The sequence below is a fragment of the Pholis gunnellus genome (genome assembly GCF_910591455.1).
Source record: "Pholis gunnellus genome assembly, chromosome: 15".
NCBI classification, from domain to species: domain Eukaryota; kingdom Metazoa; phylum Chordata; class Actinopteri; order Perciformes; family Pholidae; genus Pholis; species Pholis gunnellus.
In genome coordinates this window covers 2,922,058-2,940,408 of record NC_136542.1, presented here as the reverse complement: position 1 = coordinate 2,940,408, position 18,351 = coordinate 2,922,058, and the positions used below count along the sequence as shown (strand labels likewise).

At 41.9% G+C, this 18,351-nt stretch overlaps 1 protein-coding gene across 1 annotated transcript; it reads right to left on the bottom strand.

Moving 5' to 3' along the window:
- Positions 1-355: 355 nt before the first annotated feature.
- dnaaf9 (dynein axonemal assembly factor 9) lies at positions 356-16,608 on the bottom strand (the record flags this gene model as incomplete). The annotated part of the gene is made up of 37 exons (XM_079175267.1): positions 356-507; positions 816-909; positions 1,191-1,256; positions 1,362-1,522; positions 2,266-2,340; positions 2,632-2,738; positions 3,424-3,510; positions 3,651-3,786; positions 4,651-4,688; positions 7,294-7,419; positions 8,031-8,165; positions 8,304-8,392; positions 8,507-8,624; positions 9,252-9,353; positions 9,521-9,606; positions 9,925-10,068; positions 10,256-10,359; positions 10,699-10,789; positions 10,888-10,935; positions 11,107-11,177; positions 11,333-11,444; positions 11,556-11,601; positions 11,742-11,786; positions 11,882-11,958; positions 12,052-12,136; positions 12,247-12,283; positions 12,597-12,678; positions 13,087-13,222; positions 13,318-13,373; positions 13,509-13,610; positions 13,925-14,002; positions 14,115-14,221; positions 14,347-14,443; positions 14,822-14,946; positions 15,045-15,170; positions 15,332-15,411; positions 16,553-16,608. The coding sequence occupies 37 exons, from the start codon at positions 16,606-16,608 to the stop codon at positions 401-403; spliced, it is 3,432 nt and encodes a 1,143-aa protein (XP_079031393.1). The 3' UTR covers positions 356-400.
- Between the last annotated feature and the right edge of the window lie 1,743 nt (positions 16,609-18,351).

Below are 18,351 nucleotides of genomic sequence, written 5' to 3'. Positions count from 1 at the left end.
TTGCGTTATGTTTCAGTTGTTTCCGCAGTTGTGAGCAACTCTCATCTCTTGGCCGAACGCGTCTTGATTTGGATTGACGGAGGTGACCGCATCGATCAGTCGCAGTCATTTGATAAATATGATGCCTAACTGTACAGTTAGTGGTGTTACTGTAGGAAATAAGGCAAACCGCCCTGCTCACTTCTTTTATGTGTGATTATTTAAAAGCTCATCTGCACTTTTTACTGCCACCAAATCAGGAAACAAAGTGACATAGTCAGGAGATAATGAATGGACTTCCTGTGGTGTGACCAAACATTGAGTGTTTGGAACATAAGCCCTGTGCCCTCCCCGTCCCCCCCACAGTGGTTCCCTTAAGAGTTAAATAAGTCAGATGGAGGCAGTGGACATACAGATCCTATCAGGGATCAAACAGGTCAGGCTGTCCCTGCAGCTCCAGCTGACGGTTGAATAGCTCGACCTCTTTGTTGGCCTCGGCGAGGTACTCCTTAATAAACTCTTCCATGTCTGTGGTAACAGCAATGTAAGGGAGACAGCAGCACAATCACACAGACCCACACACCTGATTTATAGTCACTGCTCTGTTTAGGTCCACATTAAATATAGAAAGACATTTTTCTATGAACTATCAAACACAGAGCTTGATTTGCATCACCTAATCTGACTCACACAGGCTGTATGCAGTTCGGTTTTGTTCAACAGTTGATTTAAGTGTGCTGGTATATTTCTTTTAACCTCTAGTATTCCAGGGTTGAGTAACAGATTAGAAGTGCTGAAGGTTCTACAATAGACAGTGACCACCATGAAAAGGATACAGGGATGGAGGTTCAGTTTTTCTCCAAAGATGTCCACATATTGGTGACCGTTGTAGAAGTAGCCTTGTGGTAGTGGGTCCAGGTGCCGGGTCATCTGAACACAAACACAGAATATCAAGTGAACAGTTCTGGGGACTCCCTAAGAGGAAGTCTTCGACAGCTCAGCTTACTGTTCATAGAACTATAAAAAGGTTCCTCTGGTCTGCAAACGCCTAAAGTTTTTACAAAGCAGGCGTGAGCTCATAAAAACATTGCTCCAAGTGGACAAAGTTCCACAGAGTAGCTTTAATGTCGTTCTGTCCACACAGAATTCTACATGTGGTAATTATTATATGACAATACATTACATATAATTATAAATGTAAACACACTCACATGTATGCTCTTGATTTCTTGTGGTGAAAGGGTGTTTTTAGTCTTCTTAGGTTTCTTTTTCTGCCTCTGTAAACACCAAAGGGATGTGATGACACACTGTATTAGACTTTATGTTATGAGTCTCGGGGTGTTTATTGCCATCCAAAACAGCAATGCTATTTAAATGCCTACCTGCTTAGCACACAGCCTGAGCAGGTCCTTCAGTCCATCGTCAGTGAGGCCGACACCATCAAAGATCAGGCAGCAGGACGTGCTGGTCTCTTTGGGGCCCGGGGTCATGCTGAGGCTCCCGCTCAGTGTGTTGTAGCTCACCTCCATCAGCTGGTCTGAGTCTGGAGGTTCCAGAGATGAAGGAGCACATACACTTCACACCTTGTGTAACACCTGCTAGAGCAGCGTTGTGTGGTCACAGCATGCTGTCGGCGAGGCGTTAATGTTTGAACATCTATTCAGCCTCTCTGCTCCCCAAACCACTCAGAACTCACGTGTGTGGTAAAAAAGAAACAAGGTGTCAAACACCTGCTAACGCAATGCAAAATAAGTATAGAATGTGCAACAGCTACATACAAAAGATGAAATAAAGTAACATAACTAAATATAAAGTGATGTTAATGATACACTACCCTAAAGACAGTGACTGTAATGCACACTTGACACCAAGGAGATGTGATGGTACAGCACACTCTCCACATTCGTTCCGTACTGGTGTCTCTTCCCAGCTCTCTACACATATCTCCTCACAGGCACCTGCACTCTCTCCTCATGCAACAACTCTACACAGGTGTGCAGATGAAAACAAAGAGTGGGAAACTATACGGAGGAAACCAAAGTATGAGCTGAAGTCTAAACACCAGACAACAACCGAGCAGCATTCCTACCGTCAGGAGCTTCTGGACTGCCTTGAGGGCAACCTTTGCTCTAATAATTCCCAAAACTGGGAAATGCAAATGCAGGTCAAGAAGTCACATTTGTTTAGTAATGCTTAACAAAAACAAGTTCTCTGGAATTCAAACTACAATCTGAAAGTTTCAAAAGTTAGCAAAAGCGTCTTTGAGCTTAAAAGCGTATTTCTTACCAGAAAACCGGACTTTCCCCCAAACGTTGTACACATTTCCTCTGAAGGGGCTTGTCCTTAGTGATGACTTGAGTGCTACAGAAAAGAGATGAGAGTTTCAGCAGTTATAACTGTGTTTTTAAACATTCATTTAAACGATCAGCTTCCTGGAAGGCACAATTGGCAGCAAGTGCATCCTTTGGGAACACAGATTGTTTCGCAGCAACAGCGGACAATTACTTTGAGACTCCAGTTGTCTCCATATTTGGACGGAAAGGCGGCTTACATAATCATCATCAAACCCTGCCAGCTCAAATCTGGAACTTCTGTCACGTGTAAGAGTCAAAACAAAAAAGGGGGGGGGGGGAGAACTCCTCTCCGTCTCACCTTTACAGCGGGTGACAAATAGATGCCTCTCGAGGGGCCGGCTGAAAGTCACGCGCTGCTGGGTGAGGACCAGAGACCCAAGACCGGAGAAGAAGCGCCCTCTGCACCTGAAACACATTGCACATTACACGAATGGTGAGAAAGTTAAGTGTAGAGCAAGCCAAATGTTTGTGCTACATTTTGTCTTTGGCTGGAAAGTTGTTTACTCTACCAGCTGCCCACATGAAAGAGGCCAGTGTTTGTGATTCGCTGGTAAAACTGTGGAAGAGGACGATGAATCTGTAAAAGTAAATGCTCTCTAATCGGCAGGTGAAAAAGATTCTTGTCTCGGTCAAAGGGTTAGGACGCGTAAGAGGAACACGCAAAATAAAGCTCGAAGGTCAGTGAAGGAAAAGGGCCAGACTCTGGCCACTTCTATCCAGTGTGTGATCTGAGGGGAGCATTTAGATTCATATTAGGCTGACCACGGAGACATGAGAGCTGAATGGACCGGGCCCAAAGGGAAGGAGGCCGCCCTCTGTGTGCATGGTGACTGCATGGCCAGCAGCTTGTTACAGGCTGCCAGCAGGCAGCTGGTGATAGAACACAAGATGCACCGAGGGGCTTTACAGCAATCAGCGGCCGATACTCCCACCACTGCAGCCGAGTGGCAATTAAACTGCAGGGAGGGAGGCGAGGTAGGGCGGAGGAACGCCGAGGCAGGAATCAACGGCAATCTGTGGCTCGGGGAGGACACGAGAGGACACACGGGGGTCACCACCACTCAAGTGGTGCATCAGGTGAGGGTCTTACCAGCCAGGGTAGAGGACATAACGGGCTCTCAGCATCTGCGGCTCACTGAAGCTGCTATCAGAAAATATCAGATTCACGTCTTCATTCCTAATTGATAAAAAAACACACACAACAAAAACACTTAACTTTGCAAACATAAAATGCAGCCCAGAGTGAATATTTTCAGCACAGATGAAAGCAGTTAAATGAGTGTTTGCGGCATTGATCATGATTCTGCGGGCGCCTACCTGGTGACAGCTCCTCTCTCTGCCAGGATGAAGGCTGCGGTGGGGTTGGCAGAGCGTACCAGCTGCTGAACATGCTGCATGAGAGGGTGCTTCTGCTCTGCTGTCAGCCCGGTGAACACCACGGTGCTCACAATACCTGACATACAACGAGGCGCAAAAAAGGGAATATGAATTCCACGAGAAACTGGTTCACTTTCCTGGAGATACAGAATCACGTCGGTGTTGTAGGCACTGCAGAAATATTTCACACTAGGTTTGGGTTTTTTGGCATTACTGCTGCCATGTTGTACCTGGAAGCTGAATTTGGCTTTTGGATTCCTTCAAAACGATTGGTAAGGTAAAAAAGACATAATAATAATAATTGTGTGACAGCCAGACTCTCTCTATATATATATATATGTCTCTATAGAATACAAGATGGAGTGTAGACGGTGGGCTCAGACAGGAAGTGATGGTTGGGGCTGTGGGTGCTGAGAACCTGTTATTGGCTGACCCTTTAGGTTTTTATATTACTAGATCTGTATAAAGACTTTATCTAACACTTTGGACAACAACAGTGGTGGAGAATAACTGCATTGTGGGTAATATTTTGAACACCATCACTGTGAGTTCAGTATTTAGATCAGATTTCAAGGTACTCCATAGATCTCCATATTTGTGTAATATGTCGACAAGGAGTTACATTTTCGCATCAACAAAGCTAACAACAAAGCATTGTTTCACATATATAATATATTTCTTCTTAATTTGGTGTTGGAGTTGGATTTGCTTATTCACTGTGATGTGAGAGTATTATTTGTATCATAAATGCACAACTTCTCATCTCACTTGACAAAAATCATCCAGAACATTTCCTGACTCTTACACCTGGCAGTATATGTTTGGCATGGAAATGATGTACAGCTTCCAAAACAGCACGACACAGTGAATATCAATACCATGTTTCCTGAGTATTCCAAGTTTATCGTTGTTGGGAAACGGTGCAGCAGACAGGACTTACCTTGGCTGCACTGCTCCAAGAGTTTAGGAAATGCAAACCTGCAGAGAGACGAGAGGCAGAAGAACTTAAGTTAAATGTACAATATACGTGAGTACAGGGTGAAAACTGACAGGCCGCCATCATTCAAATGCACATCTTGGTGGAGTGACCTGTTCACATTAGAAACTAGAGACTTGGATTATAGAGTCGTGTGAGAGTTCGTAAACAGATGTTTTGGGAAATAGAGTTTTTTGTAATTAATATACAAATGGTCATTTTAAGGGGGAAGTATTCCTTTAAGCCCTGTAATGTGAACATAGCACAAGAGCTGTATTTCCATGTATTTAATTAATAGTCCTCTTTATTTGAACCCTTGTCTTGTTCTACAACATCATCACTAACAATAACTCTATTTATGACGAATGGGTTTTTGCAGTTGTGCAGCAATAAACAGGCTAACTCAGTGTGATGGCTGTTGGCTGGCAGGCCGGTTATCAATCGTGGGGCATTTATTATAGGATGACATCATGACTGGCAACTGCTTAATGTAAAAGCTTTCTGTAATCTCATTTAATCTTAACATAATTTATCCTGAGTTTCCAGATCGATCAGTGTTATACACCACTCTCTGAAGAACCGTGACTCTGAGCCAAGTCCCCCTCCGGCCACCAGCGACCCCCTCAGGGAGCCTGCAGGGCTGGGGGATCAGCAGTTTGAAAGGCATTCATCTTTCCTGTCCTGATGTAATGAACTGTCTACATTCATCATAAAGAATGGATCATGACTGACTGATGAGCTTCACTGAGGAGGGGGTGCTGGTCACACATGTGGACCTGGGGGGATTAGAGGGGCTACGCTGCACAGGGTTGACAGGCAGGTCAGGCCTAAGCTGGGCTAACCACTCCCAATTAGCACCACAGTGGGTCCACAGATCTCCACACAATCTATGGCAACAGACAGTGACGGGGGGGGTGGGGGGGATGTTGAAGATGCCTCACATGGAAAAGTCAGTGCTAACCACATTGCTAACTAAACCTCTAATAACACATCTTTCCACTGCAGAGCCAAGTGGGGTTTTTCAGAGTTTGACTGGATGGTCATCTCAATATATTTACAGCACAGGACACAGAATATGTTTAAGATGTATTATTAAAGCTCTTCTAAAGGACTGTGGGAGTTCTCCATATATGCTCCGGAGATAATGTGCAGAATCTAATTATGAGATTTGTTATAACACCCACTGGCTTTTCAATGAAATGTCTTGTTAAGAAGACGGTCAAAGTAGTTTTCCAAGCGTGTAGGAAAAAGTAGACCCTCTAGACTGACTTCATCTGTATGTACGCATCACTGGCCAACGCAGCTTGGCCGTGCAGTGGAAAACAGCCTATTACCCGGAGTGGTATGTCATATTGTGTGGAGCAGCTCAGTCAATCTTCGACAGTGAGAAGCTCTGTAAGCTACATCTAAAGCCTGTAACAAAAGGAGAGTGAGATTAAATGTAGGCCTGATCCTCTCTGTAAAAGGGACCCAGCCTTGAGTTTTAATAGCTAAAAGTGTTATGTAACCTCGTCCTGGAAACCTCCAACATCCGGCCCTGTCTGTCATCATCTGTTCGGTCTGTCCAGACGTTACTTTAAAACATAACTGACTGGAGTGGCTCCATCACTGGTGTGTGTTAGCATATTTAGCCTCAATAGGCACAAAAAAAGACTAAATACACATTTCTTGCTAGCTGCAGGCACAACAAAAAACACAATATGGAAAATGTATGTTTTTGGAAAATGTCAAGCATACGGAGAGATAGCAGAGCAGCGGATTGTGCTGCAGGAGTTATTTGCAGAGTTGTTTGTTGTGAAACTGGGTCACCAAATCAATTGCTGTGAAATGTGTTTGGGTGCAACTGCCGTCCTCAGCAACGGAGCAAGTCATAAGCTTTCCTGAGCAATGTTCCAAGTCTACAGGTGGTGAGTGTTTGATCCTCATTGGATGGATTTATGGTGACGTATTCTTAGGGAAGCTGTTCATACGTACAGCTGCTTCTTTTGGTGGCGTTTACTGAGAAGCCGCTGCAGGACTGACATGTACTGAAGCGCTGGGTTTGAGTTGAGTGCAACTGAGTCACTAAATAGGTCCTTTTCATCTGCATGTACAATGTGAGACATGTCAACTTCGCTTTTCACACTGCACTTAGCTCCAGGCTAAGGGAGCTGTTAGCCCGGGGCTAAGAAAGCGTTCAGTCGGCACATTCCAATGTGGGCTAAGCCCGACTTTAGCCCAGGGCTTGCTGGCCCTGCTGCGGAGCAGAGTTAGCACCGAGTTTGAGGGGTTATCCCCTGTAAATCAACTCAGCTTTACGTTTCCAGTGTGAAATGGGTCAAGAGTAAATGTTGGAATTTTTTGTTACCAATGACTTTGTAACAAAGATGTCTTTGTTTGGTCGTATTGTCATCCTTCACATTTCACTTATTTTTTAGTTCCGGTCCGTTTGGTAATCCAATCAGTTAGAAATTGTGCGATTTTGTTAAATGACAAACTAAGCTTGATGTCAGTGGACATCATTTCATCTGATACACATTTCTTTATGGCAGTTAAAGCTCGTTAGGTTTGCTTTCCCTTTAACAGACGCAGTGTTGAGACCTAATCTACTGGAGAAAGAAACGTCACCTGTGCTCCACGCAGGAGGCCAGCGGGTCCACACAGGCAGTGACGGCGCCGATGGTGAAACACGCTTGGACAACTGGGTCAGGGTGGAAGAGCACAGCCTGGACCACATCCAGAACATCTGTGTATCTGTCCAAGTAGAGACATTTACAAATGAACACGTCATCACACACCGACAATGAACAGTTCATCAATTCACTCTTTTCTTTTTGTCATTTCTTCAAGTGCCCTCTGATATTGTTAGGTCTGAATACCCCATAATATCTAAGTACTCATAGGGTAGCAGCTTCTCCTGCCCAGATGTGGGAGAAGGTGAAGCTCAGTAAGAACTACGACAACAGAATGATGAGATCTACGATCTGTTTTATGTGCTGGGATGACATTGTTAGTATTTAAGACATTGAATGTTAAACGTCAGATAACATTCATTTCAAATTGTAGTATTTTTGGTATATAAACGGTTCCTTTTAGCTCAGCTCTGCTCTACTGGAGTCTTGACTTCTCAGATCCGAGCTGTATCAAACCGATCGACCTTCTTACCCAGGTGAGAGCACCAACAGACGGGGTTTGACCTTCTTACCCAGGTGAGAGCACCAACAGACGGGGTTTGACCTTCTTACCCAGGTGAGAGCACCAACAGACGGGGTTTGACCTTCTTACCCAGGTGAGAGCACCAACAGACGGGGTTTGACCTTCTTACCCAGGTGAGAGCACCAACAGACGGGGTTTGACCTTCTTACCCAGGTGAGAGCACCAACAGACGGGGTTTGCCTTCAGGGCCTCTCTGGCTCTCCAGGAAGCTGGACAAATACTGCTGCAGGTGAGAGGCTGAGAAGCCGTCACAGCTGTCAGGACCAGGCCTGTACACCACCCACCTACAGAACGGATGAAATGAAAATCAAATTGTAATGTTTTTGTTTGCGTTGCTTATAGCTATAACATATTTAAGATTAAAAATAATAACAGAGCAACACTGTAACAAAAAAAAAACACAAACCGAAGGAACATCTCACCTTCCATGTTCCTTGTTCAACTGGACCAGGAAATTGCAGAGTCTTTTCTTATGGCTTCCCGGTAATCCAGTGATGATGGTTATGACAACCTTTGCACACATAAAAAGCCAAATTAGGGATGATAGAACAGCGCATTCTTTGAAGGAACCAGGAAGGTTTTTTCTTGTCTACATTTTCCGCTGCACCTCAGTCGACGAGCTCACCTTGTCTCCCTGACTGGTGACTGGATTCCTCAGCTCTGCAGAGGGGAAGAGCGCCCCCAGGTGGTCATACAGGATGGGCTCCTGACCGATACTACTCAAGGCAAAGTGCTGAAGAAACCTGGCGTGGACCAGAATAGAAGGATCAGTAAGCAGAAATGAGGTAAGAACTGAATGGCACTAGTATTTTAGCAGCTGAACATGTAAGGAAAAGGATAAAAGTGAAGTACTACAGTTAAAGACTTTCCTTCCACTGTGTCCTATTTGCTCCAGTTTACGTTTATATAAAAGCACAAAATCATTTCTTTTTTATTATCTCTACTGGAACAGAGTGCTTAGAAATGAGACCACAATGAAACACTTTGCAAAAGAGAGTGACACATTTTGAGAAGCACTGTGCGGTTTGTTCATTTTGGGTGCAAATGCTTAAAACAGTTGGATGTCTATTTATACGAGGGGACAGATTTGGGAAGACCGAGAAGCAGAGTTATCCTTGCATGTGGTCGTCTTTATTACAGTTACAATGGCAAGAAAGAAAATGCGCGTGCACTGTTTATTTTCGACCAGATAAGGAAGAGTCTTTAACGTGTGGATGGTCACCAAAGATGACACTGTATCAAGAAACACAGGCTGAAAATGCTGTTTTTGGAAGACATACCCACGATCAAGCAATACCTAGCATCAGGTTCTATTATTTGTTTGGTCCAACTGTGAAGCCCTCTACTGAGTGACTGGAGTGTGTACTAACATGTCCTGCTCTGGCAGCTGGGAGTATGAAGTCTTCAGGCTGCCTCTGCGTTTGGCCACTGGTGGCTCCTGACTGTCATGCAGCTTCTGCAGCCTGCTGTGCCTGAGAGGACAAAAAAAATCATTAGAATTTGGACCTTATTGGATCAAATAAGATCAAAAACATTTTCTAAAATTGTGATATTTCAAGGACAAACTGCTTACTTCCCATACTCCAAGGAACGTGCAATGGAATGTAGCATACAGACAACTAATCTTAAATGATCTTACATGTTTTTCTGGTTCCAGGACAGGTGCTTTTGGTCCACCATTTGCAGATTAAGTCCAGAGTCGGATTTTTGCCACACTGACAAAACCTGAAACCAAAGAGAAAAAAGATTCAGACAACTGTAGCTGTATTTTTAATGAGCATACAATGATTAGGATGGCTTGTTTTACAGTAATAGATCATCCAACACAAAAAACAAATGCGGTCCTAATGGGGAGAAAAAAAGGAAAACGCAAAAACGCGAAAGGCCCTAAATAGAGCCAATGTTTGGTTTGTCCGTTCTGGGCTACTGTAGAAACATGGCAGCTGGCTCCTTAGAAATATATTTCACAAGCATGATGAGAGACTGAGTCATGTGTATGTTGAATCTCAAACCCTGTGAGACGTCCCTGGCTTCAGGTTTTACCTTGGAGTAGAAGGCCCTGTGGCTCTTAGACCTGGGCTGAAGAGCAAAGACCAGACAGCGGTCAGCGCTGTGGAGAGGGAACGGGAGGTGGGGGAGCAGGCTGCTGTCATACTCCACGAGGAGAGACGCCACAGCGCTGGAGTCCTGGTAAGAAGACGACACATACATCATACACAGGTTGGAACCAGAAATTAAACTGCATATGGATTTATATCATTATGTTTAATCACAGTAAAGAAATGTCTTTTAAATCATTAATGTACTATGTAACAACAAAATAGAACTTTATATACATATGTGATCATACATGTGTCATAACTGTGAATATTACCGGATCATAGAACTTGATGGTGCTGATGTGATCTTTGGACAGTGTAATGCTTCCGTATTGAGAATGGATGAACAGCAGTCCCTCAGAGAGGAAAACGATTTTTCCTAAGAGTAACAATTGAAGGAACATTGAAAGTTAGGCAGAATCACGACTGTTTGTCACATAACGAGGTAAGACATTGGCCAGAATATCTTGTGAATGCACCGTCACATTTACACTGAAATGAAATACTGTGAATAAAGCTTTGATTAAAAGTCTATTTTGTTGATTCACAGAATTTCATTTCTGTGAAATGTGACAGGGTGGTGGAGGGTTGACTTTGACAATTGATTCCAGGCTAAGTCAGTAATCTAAGAATCTAAGGTTGTACAGCAGCATTGTAAGTTACTGTGTATATATATATAAATGAAGCACGTTTTGTCAATACTACTGGAGAGTGTCACCTTCTTCAGGTGTGGAGAGCTGGCTGCTGGAGAACACGTACGCAGCATCTGCTACAGTCAGAGCAGATCCCAGACAAGTGCCTTCCTCTTTCTGTTGAAGACACATCGTGTAAGTGATGAGGTCACATGTTCACACACACATCAACATGTATTCATACTCTGCAGTGGACACATGAACTCTGAGCTTACCTTAGCAAGATGCTGGGCTTGCTCAGATTGCTTGACATCAGGTTCCATCTAAAAACAATATGACCATAAGACACCAAACAAACAATGCTGGGAGAAATAAAATGGTGTATTCCTTAAACTAAGGATGAGACAACATGTTTTGTATGTAACTTGTATGTATCCAAACATTCTGCGTATCACATTAATCATAATCTTTCTGATTTTCGGCCCCACACATACCAGCCAGCAGGCGTATCGAGGCACAGTTGTAGTCAGGACGGTGTAGCAGCTGTCTGAGGACACAGTGCCGTCTGCAGGAGAGGAAACAGAATGAAGCACAAACAACAAAGTCAAACAAGGAAGATGGATCACAAATATGATTCTCATTTTTGTTTGTCACTGTATTTAATACAGTATGTCACTCAGCAATCCATTATAATCAGATTTAATCTAATCAGTATTGTACCTTTCTGTTGAATGTTGATGCCGGACTCCAAGAAGGATTCAGAGAAGACCACAGAGCCCAGGTCGCCCCCGTCCCACTGCAGGTCTGGGATGTCATGGACAGTCATGGAGGCCTGAGAATAAAAGTAGAATTAGTTAGATGAAGAAAAAAAGCGTTTAAGAGGGAAATTGTACACAAAAGTTATTCTTTTCAAGCAAAACAATAATTAGCCTCTCTAACTTACTGTCTTGACTACGTAACGGCTGTCTTTATCAGTCAGAGGAATGATCCTGAAAACAAGAACAAAACAGGTTCTGAAATCCTGAAATCACACATTTACAAAAAGCTTTTGAAGAAAGTGTCGATTTATTTAAATAAAGCAAATGCTTGCAGAAGACCAGTGGTCCAACCAGGACTAGTGAACACCCACCGTCCCTGCATATTCACTGCTTGTATGCTGAATTCACATTTGGACCTGAACAAAGAAAACACAGAGTCAAACCAAGTCAAACAAATAAATTACATTTGTGCTTGGCTAAAAGTCTCACAGGAAGGATGATCAGTCTGTACCTGAGAGAACTGCGGTACTGACTTAAATTCATCGAGTCCAAAGCCAGTAGAAAGGTGTTCTCTGCTACATCCTTCGCCTGGGATAATAAACACGCCTTTATGAGAAACTGTGCGCGATAGATTACATTCTGAAGGATTCATGTTAAAACAGGTGCTCTCATTTTTCTTACCTTGGTAGCGCTGGAGGTAAAGGAGTAGCTTTTGATCCCTGACAGGACTGCTTGAACAGCAGCTGAATAAATCTGCGACAAAAGTCTGAAAAAAAACCCAAAAACTCTTTCATTTCAGCATTCTGCAATATTTAACAAAACAATAGCGTACAGGGAAAAGATGTTGATCATGAGATCCAAAACTAAATCACTTACAAGACTTGTGTTTTATTTTGCTCTGTGTTCTGATTTCCTGTGGATGAAACAAACAAATGATATACTAAGGATACAAATAAGGGCTTCTCATATTACAGTTAACCCCAGGCAGGCCAAGCCCGTTCTGGACCCCACATTTAACTCAACACAGCAACATGTCACACTAGCAATCCTGAGGGTCAGCTTCTTTAACCCCTGTGTGAATAAACTATGCTCTGCAGCAGGACTACCTCTGAAATGTGATGCAAAGGACAATAATGTAAAAAACCTAAACATCTTTGAACTAATATTTGTACAAATGTGCAGTTCAATCAATATGAAATAGGCAAAGTCATCCAGTAAAAGCTCACCAAGGTATGGAGAGTGGGTGGTCCCAAAGAAGTAGGTCCGAGAGCAGGCTAGAGGTCCTTTGGGAGCCACACACTGCAGAATCTAATGAGCAAAAAAGTGTTTCTTTTGAAAGATACAATCATGGCATGTTCCCACTTCACAAAGCTGCAAATATACCTAAATCTCATATTTACAGGAGACATGGGGTCAGTGATTACATGTTTCATGAGATGTTGTACCAAATCACTTCAGCAGGTGGTGCTGCAGGCCACTTATCCTCTTTAACTTGAGCAATGTGATTTAGAAAACAGTGAAGGTTCCTCATACCATATTCAGAACATTCATGTAGCAGCAGACCACTATTTGTCTACCTGAGCACAGACTGACAGGTCTTCTACCATACGAACCACTTTGGCAGATGCCAAGCCAATAATAGGGACCCTATCATAATGCAAGTGGTTTACAGTGTTAGCTGGATACATCACACTGTTTCCATCTCAGGCTCCTCACCATGTGTCTGGCTGCAGAACCCTCGGGTCCTGTATTGCGGACCTGATGACTCTCTGAGGGAAAGTTGAACGAATAATCCTCCAAGTCCTCTGAGGAGGAATGCTTTCCAAGCAACACAAAGGGCTGCTGACTTTTACTGAAATAAGAAAAATTTTATAAAGCGATTGTATTAAGACTAATGAACTAATGAATATCATTTCAGAATATGACATTGTTGAATAAGGAGCGTACCTTTTATCTGTGATGTTGCTTGAGATCAGTCCATGAGAGTAATAAGTACGGAATGCCTGTGGATTGATGAGAATACACTTTATGCAGACACAAGTGCACTTGTGACTACTACACATAGACATTGAACAATGCAGTTTGAATATACACTTTGCATTTATTTATTTGTGTCCCATAAGTGGAGATAGACGTACCTCTCCTGCCTGTGCTTCAGAGAGCTCCAGGATGGACAGATGGCTCTCCAGGTCCATGCTGGAGAAGAAGCCGCTCCACTGCTTCTCAAAGTTCACCAAGTCCTAAAAATACAGCAAACCACACCAAGGTTAGAGTGCATACAGTAGCATACTGAATGCTCATGTTCACCACTTCACATACTAAATATGGCTATGAACAAAGTATTAATGTCACTTATGACCAACTAAAACTTAGTGATCAAAATCAATCAATTATACTTCAGCTGACGGCCTGATTAATCAGATAGACTTAACATTTTTTAGATAATGTAACTTTTAACTTTTCCTTTTATCAATAACATGCTGGAAAAAAACAAATGACTGATCATTACAAATAGATTTCTGAACATGCAAAAGGAAAAGGAAGCAGGTATTACCTCTGTGAGGAGATTATCCAGGGACACGGGGTCCAGTCTGCTGTAAACCTGCCACAGCTTCTCACTCATGTCCATTAGCTGGAACGGCAGGAATATATTAAAGAAGAAGTGTAGAACCACAAGTACAATGTTGTGCAACAAACATTTGTAATGTTTAACATCTTTCACTTTTGCAACTGTTGGAAGGTACCTTGTATTTCATGGTAAAAAAGCTCCCTCTACCGATGCCTTCCAGGGCGAATGCTTGAATCAGGGGCCACTTTTCCACCATAAACATGTCAAACCTCTGGATGTGTCCTAGAAGGAAAGGAAGAGCAAACATTTTACCTGTTGTTGGTGAAATTATCTGTGAATACGTTTCACTATCTCTTTCCCACATGTGTAGTGAATGAATGTGGAGATGCAAACGTGATGATATGTACCCTGGGAGCTGTTAGGTACACCAATACGATAGCAGTCCTGCACCATCGTGACAAAACTGGAGATTTTGAATTCTTCTGCTGCTTCCTCATCTTCATACTGTGTGTGGAGGTGGGACAATTACAACAAGGACTTGATCAGGATTAACAAACACAAACACTGCTACAAAGGGTCATATTTACAATTTTCAGCAATAGCAATCATTACCTGAAGGGACTGAGCCACCTGTGCACACATTACAGGTGCATTGGTAAAAAACTAGAACACACTCTGTCATTGATGAAAGTGAATATGCTGCTTTCACTGTGCAGCCTGTATAGACAAGATGCAACACTTAAGATGACTGAAAAGATTAATAGTAACCTGCAAGGGTTAACATTTTAGCCAGATGAATACATCAACATGCTTAAATACTCTTGATAAAGTTCCTACTCCTAACTGAAGCATACAGGAACTGTAATCAACTGAAGCATTAACCTCCGCCTCTGTCATGCAGTAGAGATGCAGGTTCCTCCAGTGGGACACGTAGGGCAACAGGTAACTGTAGTTCATTGGGTTGCAGTACAGATGAACACAATCTGCCTTGATCAGCAGGATTACATCTGGAAAGCAGACAAGCAATGTGTCAGAATGGATACAAACTAAAGCAAGCACAGAAATAGGAGTACAAACGTAGTGAACAACACGCGGAAAAACTCACCATCCAGCATTTCATCAGGAAACTCCTCAAGGACTTGTCCAAGATTCAGCTGATTTCTTTCATATAGTCCATAGAACAGGTATTTCGCCAGCTCAGTGCACCCCTCATTATATCTGCTGTCAATTCCTGAAATACACAAAAAATTACATTAATATGTTTTGAAATGACCATATGAATTGTTTTATCCACCATTTGTTTGGTGATTTCCTCTAGCAGTTGGCAGTGCAGTTAACCAGGCCAGATACAGAAACTAAAGTTTAAGATAAAATGTTTGCAACTTAACATACCAAGAGAGCACAGGATGCCATCAGGAGTGGCAATGCCACCCTCACAGAGCAGAGACTGAACCTGACGCAGGCGACTGCAACTGGAAAAAGTCACAAGAAAAAATAAATAAATATAACTATGTAGTCCTGACTTTGTTAGTTATTAACATGGTCCAATCTACTTGTAGTTTCCATAGAGTTCATTCACTTTTCATAATTTGATAAAAACAAACCACCTCAGAAATAGAAGTTGGACCTTGGATTTTTTTGGTTTTCTCAAACTTAAAAAACTTAAAACAATTATTTTTTTAGAAAAATGCTTTTATGGCAAATCATCGTCATTCCGTTTTTGAGATAAGCTAATGTTAAAGATCTCATGATTTCCACAGGTTTCTATGACATAGTTCTTCTCATATTATAGCATTATTAATATTATATTATTATTATATCATATAATATATAAGAGAAATACAAACAGTTGATTATACTGTTTTACTTCTACTTTTGCTCAATTTATTTTCATATATGACATATTAATAATAGTAAACCTAGTAAACCTGTAATAAAAGTAAAATATTAATAAATTCAACAAAAACTCAAAAGTATAGTTGTATAAAATAATAACAATAAATGTTTTCTTTAAATACAAATAATTAATTATATTTATAGAGGAGAAATACAAACAGTTGAACGGTATACTGTTTTAACTTATAGCGTAACATACAATCTTACAATTATGACAGTTTCAGCAGAGTTAGGTAAATAATAAATTAGTTACGTTATAGCGTGACGATTTAGGTTATTTTTATATTTTTTTTGTTTGTTTGTTTCGTGTAATGTTAACATGACTTCCCACATATTCTACGTAAATCGTTATGCATTAACGTCATTACCCGTAACCGTTAACGTTAGCTTTAGGTTTTGACAATACAAATACTTGACTGTTTTTTATTTAATTTATTCATACTTGACTGATGTGAGGGGTATTTCTAGGAACGGGGGATGGCACCGCTAGCTAAATAAATATGTAGCATTGCTTAACCAGCCAATGTACAACTACTCACAGCGTAACGTACGTTACTAACGTTAGACGTTACTGTTAACAGGACCGTTAACTTGACCTAAGATGTTAAAACGACGACGAATAACGGACAGTGTCTAGCGCTAACGTTAGGATAGCTAGGTTAGCTTGACAGCTTCACTGAGGCGTTTTCCGTAAAGACAATTGGACAGTAACGTTACCTGACAGCTGGGCTAATTCCCGACAATTTTCCGTTGACTCTCCTAATACCGGCCATGGTGATTGTTTTGTCCCGGCTCACACAATTTACGTTTTAAATCGAACAACGTTATGTATGTAAGGGCCGACTAACTACATCTTCTTCATCACCCTGGAGAACGTCTACACAAGATAGCTTAGCAACGGAGCAAACCACTTGATGTTTAGGGGCGTCCAGAATATTATTACAAAAGTTGGGGGGGGGGGGGGTGACAAAATATATCAGACATTACTATAAATTCCGAAACCTTTATTATAGACAGTACCATATTTTTCTATTGGCCGAATCAAGCGGTTTAAGAAAAGCAATGTATCTGAAATAAGCAGACATCCCCCCCTATTTTACGCTGTCGTACTGTCTTGTTTTGGGCCGTTTTGACAGCGGCAGGCACCAGCGCGAAGCAGCATAGGGAGATGGTGCAATCCCTCAGTAATCTCAGTTGTTGTGTATGGAGGGGAACCCCTTCTTATACTGTTGCTAAATCCATGCGAGTCTGCATGTGCTGGAAGTGATAATTTAATGTTGTTTTGTTGTTTTTTCATCACAAGTGATGAGATGATTAAGAAATCCTTTCAGGAGCTAATTCAACCAGAAACTATTTCTTGTTTTAAACAGATTTCCTTGTCATTAGTGTTAACCTTGTATGTTCACAAGGACGCTTTTATCACATTTTTTATCCTGCATGTCATAGCACTAATATACTACTTTGTTTTATCTGCAATGAGGCTGATTCAGCAATAATGAAGACCATAAACAATCACAGGATGCCTGTCAGACTGGCTTTATTGTGCAGAGGGCAGGGACATAATATAGTCAGGTAGGGAAAAGGAAACTGAATCAGGCCAACTGATAAGGAGTTTGCAAACCAATTCAATTTAAAATGTTCACCTCAAATATTACCTTTGAAACGCTGGCATGCTTAAAATGGACTTTCAGTTGTATAGCGCCTTTCTAGTCTTCGACCAATCGAAGCCACCGCCACATGCCAATATTTACCCCCTTCATACACTGATGGCAGAGGGTACCATAAGGTGCTCAAGGACCCAATCTGATGCCCATTCATGCACACTGACACACTGATGGGGTGCAGTATCTTGCCCAAGGACACTTCGACAAATTTCACATTATGGGGAGAGAAATCTGCACCCCATCATATTAATTAGGGATGCAAGGCTGTGTGTGTGTTGTGTGTGTGTTTGTTCAACAAACAGAAAAGATAGTGTTTTACAGTTTGGCATGGATGCTTACTAAAGATTATTGGTTTAACGTGCACAAAGGTTTTAGTATGAAGTATTGTTTCTTATTTGTGAGTAAAGCAATGCTAGTGAGCAGACTTGTTTCTAAGAACTCAGGCATGACGTTATGAAACATAAGCCTTTTGTGCTGTGGAATGCACTTCCTTAACAGCAAAACTTTGGGTCACACGTGAAAAAGTTGTAACCAGGAAGCATCTTATTTTTTTTCCGCCCTCATAATGCTTGTCTCAGAGCCAGAGAATCCAGTTTCAGGTGTTCTCTGGAGCTGACAAGGATCTTAGAGCAGACCTGTAAGAGTACCTGCAAAAGACATGTCGCACAGTAAGTAATTCTTTCCGACATCATTTTGTCTTTTCCTCCACATTCAATGCTAATTTAAATACAAGGGCAATGTTAGCAATTGCAAGGCCTAAAAAATAACAGATGCATTTGAGTTGCAGTTACTGTTAAAATACATTATTTAAACCCTGTATTTCTTGGTGTGTGCACTTAAAATGATCACAAG